The sequence below is a fragment of the Mustela nivalis genome (genome assembly GCF_964662115.1).
Source record: "Mustela nivalis genome assembly, chromosome: 12".
NCBI lineage: Eukaryota > Metazoa > Chordata > Mammalia > Carnivora > Mustelidae > Mustela > Mustela nivalis.
The window spans coordinates 59,518,463-59,527,868 of NC_139031.1; the positions used below are offsets into that span (position 1 = coordinate 59,518,463).

At 34.7% G+C, this 9,406-nt stretch overlaps 1 protein-coding gene across 1 annotated transcript; it reads right to left on the bottom strand.

Annotated features, from left to right (window-relative positions):
* Positions 1-289: 289 nt before the first annotated feature.
* Positions 290-5,791, bottom strand: LOC309844992 (uncharacterized protein C7orf78; the record flags this gene model as incomplete). Its single annotated transcript, XM_082692422.1, is given in 6 exon segments — positions 290-477; positions 800-879; positions 1,449-1,563; positions 3,401-3,485; positions 5,420-5,707; positions 5,711-5,791. Coding segments are annotated over 6 exon segments (771 nt in total). The 5' UTR covers positions 5,726-5,791.
* Between the last annotated feature and the right edge of the window lie 3,615 nt (positions 5,792-9,406).

The window sequence follows — 9,406 nt, forward strand, 5'->3', positions numbered from 1 at the left end:
GGATTCCAAGCCAGGCTTTCTGCCTTCTAAGATCATTATACTACTGCCTTCTGGTGTCATGATTTAGGTTTCCCCAGAAGCAGGCGCTTAGCAAGCATTCTGGTGAAACCATAGGTGGTCAAATGAAAGTAAAATGGTGACAAGGTAAGCATGTAAGCAAGTGAGACAGGAAGGAACAACAAAGTGCATGAGGCTCCTGGATGGCTGGAGTTTAGCCCCCGGGGCAACGCTGGGGAGCAGTGTAGACCAATCACCTCCATTATTACTTGCAGGCTGCTGCTGGGAGCTGTTAACCCTCAGTACTTCCGACTTGCTGTGGGCAGCTTCGGCAGCCACAGACGACTTTGGGCAAGGCAACGTTGATGTTGACTTTTTGCAGTTGGCAGAAATGCTCTAGAATGATCAAGTCTGAGTGCATATGGGTGAAACCTGGAACTGTGACATAGTCACTGGTACTTTTCCAGATTTCCATTAAACCTAGGAGAAATAATTTATCTGATCAAGGGACTGGATAATTTATAAATTTATAATTTATTATAAGTATAAATTATAAATTTATATATTTATTATAAATTTATAATAATTTATAAATTATTATAAAATAATTTCTAAGATCAAGGGACTGGATTCTCTTTGACTCCACTTAAAATGACTTGAGCATCATGTAAATACTTCATTCACCGTTCTTAGGATAGAGCTTCTATAGGATAAAGTATATATTATTGAAAAAATCATTTGAAAAGCCACTCTAAGAAGTTAATATAAGTGTTCAACCACAATTCTCGAAATGTTTACCCACCTGTTCTTGCGTGTTTGGGTAAGCTTGTCTTCCGCACGATCCATAAATGCACTGTACACATCTTGCCGCCTTCTGTGTCTCTTAGGGGAGATAGCACAAAGGAAGTCAGCAAAAGCAAACATGTACTGACTTTAATTGTGGTTTATCTTTTCTAAATTGCTATTTTATAATCTTTGCTTTAAAAACTTGCTCCATATGCCAAAGGCACATCTCGCTGTTTGGGGACCTACAGGGATACAAAACAGCCTTTCTTGTCCAGGGTAGAATACGAACCATGGTAAAAGTGTGTTTTCTCAACATATTTTTATGAGTGGATGACAAAGCCTCCTTGTTAGGTCTTCTTACTGAGCGCAGTTCACTCAATGGGCTGCTCCAAATGGGGTGGGACTACCTTTGGGGAAAATTCCTTACGGTATTCAGGCCTCAGTCCACCAGACCAACCATCTTTGTAATACGAAAATAAAATCCAAAATTCTGGATAATCCACTGTTCATATTTTAAGAAAAAACAGAGATCTTTCTGATTTATTTTTAAAGCTAGTATCTTTCACCATATATGCTAACAACAAATGAAAAAATCCTGCATTAAAGTAATCAATAATAGTTTTGGAGACCTCTCCGAACAGCTGTAGAGGAAGAGTCAAGCTCACCGTGAATGAAGCAGATTTAATGGGCCAGGGAGCTTGCATTCATGAGGCTTGTAGGTGATAAATCTTTCTGAACTGTTCTTCTGTTTATCATCTTTCAGTGAGCGGCACCCATGTACTACAGATACGGAGACAAATGAGAAACTTAGTAATTACGCAGGTCTTTGTTCAAGTCTCTCAGAATTTAGCTGGAGATCAGGGCCCAGGAAAGATGAATTGACAGCCAATTTATAACACAAATCCAAATAAAATTTTGCTTATCCTGTCCACCAATTCTACTGCAGTTAATGTTGTCCTTCAAACTGTTCACATCCCACTTTTTATTTCCCCGGAAATCTCTTTTTAAACTTCTCAGTAGCGCATTGTGATTTGCGTTCTACTTAAATTTTACTTAGACATTTCTTGAGATCAGAGTCTGGGTCTTATAAAGTATCTCTAGCTTTTTTTTCCAGAGTGATTTACACGTAGTTCACGTAAGAAACGTTGACATGTCCCATTTTAATTGCACACATAGAAAAGACTTTTGTCAATATAATCCATGCTAAAATGTATATGGTATTTATGAATAAATTATCTCCATTTCATAATTATAAAACTACTTGACACTCATTTTTAAAAGAAGAAAATAAGACTCAAACTTTGTCTTCCTACTCAGGGACAACCACCATTAACATCTTATTGTTTTGTCTATAATTGATATGTAATTATAACATATAAATATAGAATGTATATATTATCACCCTTGTCCAAATAAGGAATGCTGGGTAATACAAAGTTAACTGTGAACAAGCACTATTCAAATGGCACCACAATAATAACTATTGTCAGGGGTGAGGGGTGCCTTGGTGGCTCAGTCCTTAAGCATCTGCCCTCCACAGCAGTCATGATCCCAGGGTCCTGGGGTCAAGCCCCCGTCAGTCTCTTCACTCGGCAGGAAGGCTGCTTCTCCCTCTCCTACTCCCTCAGCTTGTGTTCCCCCTCTGTCTCTCTCTCTTTCACTGTCAAATGAATGAATAAAATCTTTTTAAAAATAATAATAATAATAATAATAATTGTGTGTATATGACCATGTACGAGATAACTGTGCTATATACATATTATTAACTAAGTGACTATGTATGTGTAACAGATTTAATGCTCACAATATCTCTATCTATGATATAGATCCAATTATTATCATTCCCATTTATAGATAGGTAGACCAATAGACAGTTTAAGTAACTTGGGGCAGCTTACTTCCTGGTTTATACTCTTAACCACTTACTCTATCGTTTTCTATACAGAACACTTTGAGTTAAAAGCTCAACCCTTCAATAGTATATTAAAAGGTGTAGATGATGAAGAAAGTGGATTGCTTCCATTAATTAAGTGGGCATTTAAAAAATTTACCATATTACTAAATGTGATAAGTTTAAAAAAATCATTTGGACTATATGTTTTTACAAGTATTACTATTTTTTATTTTTTTTTATTTATTTTTTTTAAAGATTTATTTATTTATTTTATTTGACAGAGAGATCACAAGTAGGCAGAGAGGCAGGCAGAGAGAGAGAGGAGGAAGCAGGCTCCCTGCTGAGCAGAGAGCCCGATGCGGGGCTCGATCCCAGGACACTGGAATCATGACCTGAGCCGAAGGCAGCGGCTTAATCCACTGAGCCACCCAGGCGCCCCAAGTATTACTATTTTTTAAAAGAATTTATTTATTTATTTATGTAGTGCATAGGGGGAGGGGCAAAGGGAAGGGGAGCAAGAGAGGGAATCTCAAGCAGACTCTGTGTTGAATGGGGAGCCCAATGAAGGGCTCGATCCCACGACCCAGAGATCATAACCTGAGCTGAAATCAAGGGTCCGAGGCCCAATTGAATGAGCCACCCTGGTGCTTCCAAGTATTACTATTAAGATAATGCAAAAAGTTTATTTTTTGCTATATTCATAAGTTTATGATAATGACTTACCTGTACTTAAGTGTCTGGACTTAAATTTTAATCCAAAAGGGTCCCTTTCATAAGTTGTCACAAAGTTTGGTAAATTGGGTTGGTACTAGATATGTAAAGAGAAGACTGTACTATTACTAGTAAATATTGTTTATTACTAACATCATATTTGCCATGTGATTTTTACAAATATTAATATTTTACTGGCAAAATGTAATTTTGATGATTTTATTATAATGTTTAAAACTTGTATATGAAATTTGAAAGAATAATCTAATTCAAGATACTATACTGTATAGCCAATTCATTTTATAGTGGAACAGAGTACTTCCAAATCCTAGGGGGGAAAAATAAAAAATAATATTTTTAACACCATGAAATTAAAGGAATCCATTCAAAAGTTGCATTTATTTTCAAATGCAAATAGGGTTGCATGTTATATTTCTGGAGCTGGGCTTATTTCAGGGACATAAAAATATATAACAAAGCTAAAATAATTTACTGAGACTGGCATAGAGTAATTATTGACTTTTCAGTAAACTATACCACAAAATAGGTTTTTTTTAAGATGGTTTAAATGAACTAATTAATATAAACTAAAATAGAATTTGTACACTTTCAGAAACTAATTTAAAAAACATCACATATGTCTCTGCTTGAAAGCTTAGTTAATGGGGCACAAAAGGGTGAACTCGGGCAGAAGACAGACAGGATTCTCTTCTTTGTGAGTGATTCTACAACCTGCTAAAGCAAATAGGAAAATATTAAAAGTCCCAAACGAAACTCTAGTACAAGATTTTTCACTCTTTAATAAAATGAAATGGGAATCCTTAGTTTAAGAAAATTATACTGACATCTGGTGGTTGCACAATTCATAGTACACAGTCTTCAACTCACTTTTTCATAAATGTAAATTAATTCAGTTACAGTTAAAATGTCCCCATTCCTTGAACTCTTCTTACTCAAGTCTTATAATTGTAACCATAACTAGTGAAATAGTTGAATGAACTAATGACATTTGCTGTTTAACTGTCTTTCCCTCAACTCCAAAAGTTAATATAGTTCCTTTACTGTAAATAGAAGGGTTTAGATGCCGTAAATGAGTAAAGAAGTTTATGGATCAAGGCTTCTGAATTTTCCAGCTTTTATCCTAAGACCTCCTAAGAATTAACATTCATTCATAAATATTTTGCATATCATTATTTCTTTCATTACTTAAAAGAATAATGACAAGTGTGAAGGAGGGTTATTCCATGTTATAAATAAGAAAGAGGCTTAATAACTTTTCCAAAATTAGTAGCAATAAGAGGGCAAAGATGCCTAATCCAACCCCAAAGACCACATTCCTAACTGCTTTCTTATATTTTCCGAGAACAAACTTATTCTTTTTTATAGCTATTTTTTTATATTGCCAGCCCTATTGCTTCTCTTGTTACTGAGCAAGAGTCATACTTATGTGTAAAATTATAGACATAAGTAGAGAATATATTCATTTTCTAGAGGAATTATATTTTGACCTCATTTGTATTTCCTTAAATATATGTGTATTCCCCACCACCATTTCAAATTATAAATCTGATTCTTGCTCACATTTTATTTAAATTATTAATCATTAAAAAAAAACTCATTAAAGTAACATAATGCCCCCTTTGTCAATTTTTATTTATTCATCCATTCATTCCATGAATTGATTTTATTACTTTCTAGATTGAAACTGGCAATTGAGGTCTGTTACCCAATCACATCTAAGTCCCAACCATTCTAAAAACTAGGAAAGTCCATCCCAGAGTTAGTTTTTCCACCTGGCTGATAAAACCATATCAAAAACATTAACCAAGGTCTTACCTCTCTTCTCTGTCATTTAGTGCTGAATCTGACTTGTATTTTTCTATGGGAAATAAAGATGCATATTTGTACATATTATATGCACATACCTTTTTTGCTCATGTAATAGTAGTCATAGCTAAGAAATGAATAAAAAATAATACATATTTCCCCTTATCTGTTTTAAGTTATTTTGAATCAAACACTCTTTTGTACCTGTCGAAAGTCATGTGGTTTGGGATTGAGGTATACACCATTTGGATATTTTCCACTCTTCACGAACATTAACTTCGCTTTATATGAATCCAGATGTGGGAATGTTGTTATAAACTCAGGGGATTTGGCCTTCTTGGGATGACTCCTTATGCTGGGCATGTGAAGCCTTGTTTCCTGAAAATTACCTCTTTTCCCCCTTCCTTGTTCTTCCTTAATATTCCTTGATGGTTTTTCTGGAAATCCCAAAGATGTATACAGTTTATAACTGAAATCGGGAGGCTTCATTTCCTATATGTTGACTTCCATTTCAGATCGTGGTGGTCCCAGGACTTCTTTTTTCCATTTGGAGTTGAGATCTTCTGTGGGATACTGCAACCTTCTTGTGACACCTCTGCTTCTGTTGCCATTCTGAGAGTCAAGGTACGTTGGGTGGAGAGTGTTTTTCACCTGTAGCAACCTGCAACAGACATGTTGGTGAGGTCTGCCACTATAGCAACAGTATATTGAATATTTTTCCTCCAGGCCAATGTAATTTCTGAAAGATTTATGAAACATGAAAGAAAGGCTGAGAAATGATGGGAGCATGTATGTGGAGGGGGGGGGGGAATCATCATGGCTGCTGCAAACATCTATTCAGCACCCTTGTCCTAGCAGTCAGTCCCAGCTAGGAAGTCAAAGATAATTGACTTGAAATCAATGTTCTTAAGTCATGATGGGCTTCTTGGGAGAAAGACATGAAAATAAAAAATAAAACACATAATGTGATAGATATTACAATAATGCTATGAGAAACAGAAAGAGTGATGGCCTATGTCTGAGGAAAATAGAAGTGACATCACTAGAAAAGTCATTTGGACCAATCTTGAAGGATAAGTAAAAGAATATTCCAGGTTGTAAAGGAAGCAAACAACATTTCACTAAGGCACAGAAGGTATGTAGAATTTGTTATAAGCTATTTCTAGGATACCTATGGCCACCTAAACCACCACAAGTACATTGTAGCTATTGTCGTTGGAACCTGTGGATAAGAATCATGGATTAGCTTTTCACTGACCAGTGGCAAGGAAAGGAAACTGTTGGCACATTTCTAGAATTTAATATGTTTGTCAAGATGTTATTGGAAAATGATAATCAGTTTGACATCCTCTTGGAAAGAGGGATGATTACCAATTAAACTATGTTTGGCTAAGTGGAAATAATATAGCAAAGCTCGTTCTTAGGAATAAGGAAATGAGGTGGTATGAATTTCCTTGTCTTGTGCTAGAACTTAGTGTTGTTTAATAATATTAAATTGATGCCAGGAGGGTCATAAACTGGAAGAATAAAAATAGGTCAAGACCTTGGAAATTTAATTGACATAAAAAACAAATATCATGGCATTGAGAGAGCCAGAGAGCCATCAAACTAAGAGGTTGTGGTTAGAAAATGTGGCATTGGTCTAGATCTCCATTTGGCTAGGCCGCTGGGAGTAGACATATTCCTCAATCCCCCTGTTGACGCTGAGACCTGCCTCTGTCTCTATTTATAGTCTTGGGGCTTCCTGACTAACAAAAATTGAAACATTTTATTTATTTTTAAAATTTTTTTTTTACTAAGTCATATTTTAAATGATAATAAATTCTCTCCAATTTTTATGATACTTTATTTTGTCTTATATTATGAATTTAATATCATATGCTATTCATTTGAATAATATGTTTGTAACATTAGGCTTTGATAGTATCTGAATCATGTATTGGGATGTATCATTGTAGTCCATAGACACCTCAGGAGAAAGAAATCCCCTGGAGATCTAGTTGAATGATTGAAGCCTGTGATGGTGATATCACATCATATTTATTTTAAATGGAAAGAAAAACTACAGCATAGAGAAATACAAAGTAACAAGATGTGTGGCTGAGGAATTAAGAAAAATAAGCCAGCAACATTCTCATTCAGTCAAAGGTTTAGCAGTCAATGTTGATATTACAGAAGTTATATTTTGGCCTAGACGTCTTCACAGACCTGTACCCCTGGGGATAAAAATATATGTTTATAAAAAATAAAAAATATTAAAAAAAAAGAATACGTTATTTTTCATTCAATAAACACAGTTACTTTCCACCTACGAAATTATTCTTATCTCTGAAGGACCAGTTTAAATGCCATCTCCAGCACAGTGTTTCCAGATGCCCCTGCAGGATTCATTCTTTCTTCTAAATAGAGCAATGGAGCTTAACGCTACATTTTGCCTCGCATCTTGTATTAAAGCAAATTATTTCAAAATCTGCCTCCAAATTAGATTATAAAATTGATGAGACAAGAATTTCTAGCTTTACAAATCCTCTGTAGGGTTCAGCATATTTTAAGTTGAGTCATGTGAAATTCTGTTTTTCAAAAATTTTTCAGTCTTACAAAGATGCAAATTTTATGTGGTTCAGTAAGAGGAATAATAGGAGTTCTGTGCTTCCCAAAATCTGAAAATTACAGATTCTGTTTTTGAAAACTCTATCTAAAAATCCCAAATATCTGATCATATTTTTTTTCTATACGATGGGAAGCTCTTTATATGAGTGGCAATACAAGAAATAAAATTTGATTTAAATTTGTTCCTCAAATATTTTTAACTGGAGAGTCACAAAATTTTTTATCTATTTTTAAAGATCTACTAGTTAAAAGAAATAAATTTCTTTTGTTAGCAAATGTACGCAAATTTAAGCTTCTTTTGCTTACATATCTGAGTTTAATTTTGTAATATTAGTATTTGAGGTAGTAGATATTTAAATAGTTTGATATAAATATATAATGGATACCTACATGCTGTCAACATAAGAAAAAGCAGTGTAGTGTGCTGTTGTAGTGTGCTATTAAGAGCACAGTGAACCACAAATTTGTGCATATTTGTAAGTTGATAAGGAAATTCAGTATGTTCTTCTAGCTTGGCTTTCTCCTTCCGAATACATTTTTTCATAATTTCCCTTTTGCAGTATTACATATAAAGAGATGGTTTTTCATAAATAAATCAATCTACTCATATCAAAATACACAGATTCTAAAAGCTAGTCAAATTGACAAACTGGAATGATTCAAAATAAGAACAAAAGCAGAAGCATTCACTAGAAAATCAGTAACTTCACTCACCATTTGAAACTGAGAGCTTTTTGTAAAATTTTCTAGGGCTTTGTACCTCAACAATTCTTTTGTTCAAAGCCAAGAAACACTAAACAAACAGTTTATAAGGGAAATATTTAGCCTTTGCTTTACAAAAGAACCCTACCTATATTTAAGTTTTACCCATTTGGGTTGCTAAGAAACTAATTTAATTTTCTAAAGGACTCAAATCAGAGTAGAAAAAAAAATGAAAGCACCTCTAATTGCTGAGTGCAAGGACCTCTAATTGTTGCCTAACACCTAGCAACAAGGCAGTAACTTCTTTTCTCTTTTTTGTAAGGTTGAAAAATCAACATACGTGGAAGCTCAATACTTAGTAAATACTGAGAAACAAGGGAAAAATTAATTGCGCTCCAATGCAGTTTACTAAATAGTAAGTCTTGACAATTCACTTTTTGTTATTTGTTTAGTGATCTGTTTTATAAGACAACACAAGCCTGACACTTGATACAAACATGATTTGAGAAGCTGTTTCCACTCTCTTATTACCTTGGGCTTAAGAAGGTTTGCGTTCAGTTCCTCAATGTTCATTTATAAGGCAAACAAAGATTTTAAGTTCTTCTGTCTCACTCATGATTTAACCTACTGATTTCTGCGAAACAGTTTATGGAGAAAACTCTCTGTTTTTACTAATCAAATCCTATACTCAATGATAATCTATGTCCTGGTGAAATTTGAAAGAAGATTTTGTTATAGAAAATTTCAAATAGGGGCGCCTGAGTGGCTCAGTTGGTTAAGCGACTGCCTTCGGCTTAGGTCGTGATCCCAGGGTCCTGGGATTGAGCCCCACATTGGAAAGCAGGAGCCTGCTTCTTCTCTCCTGCTCCCCCTGCTTGT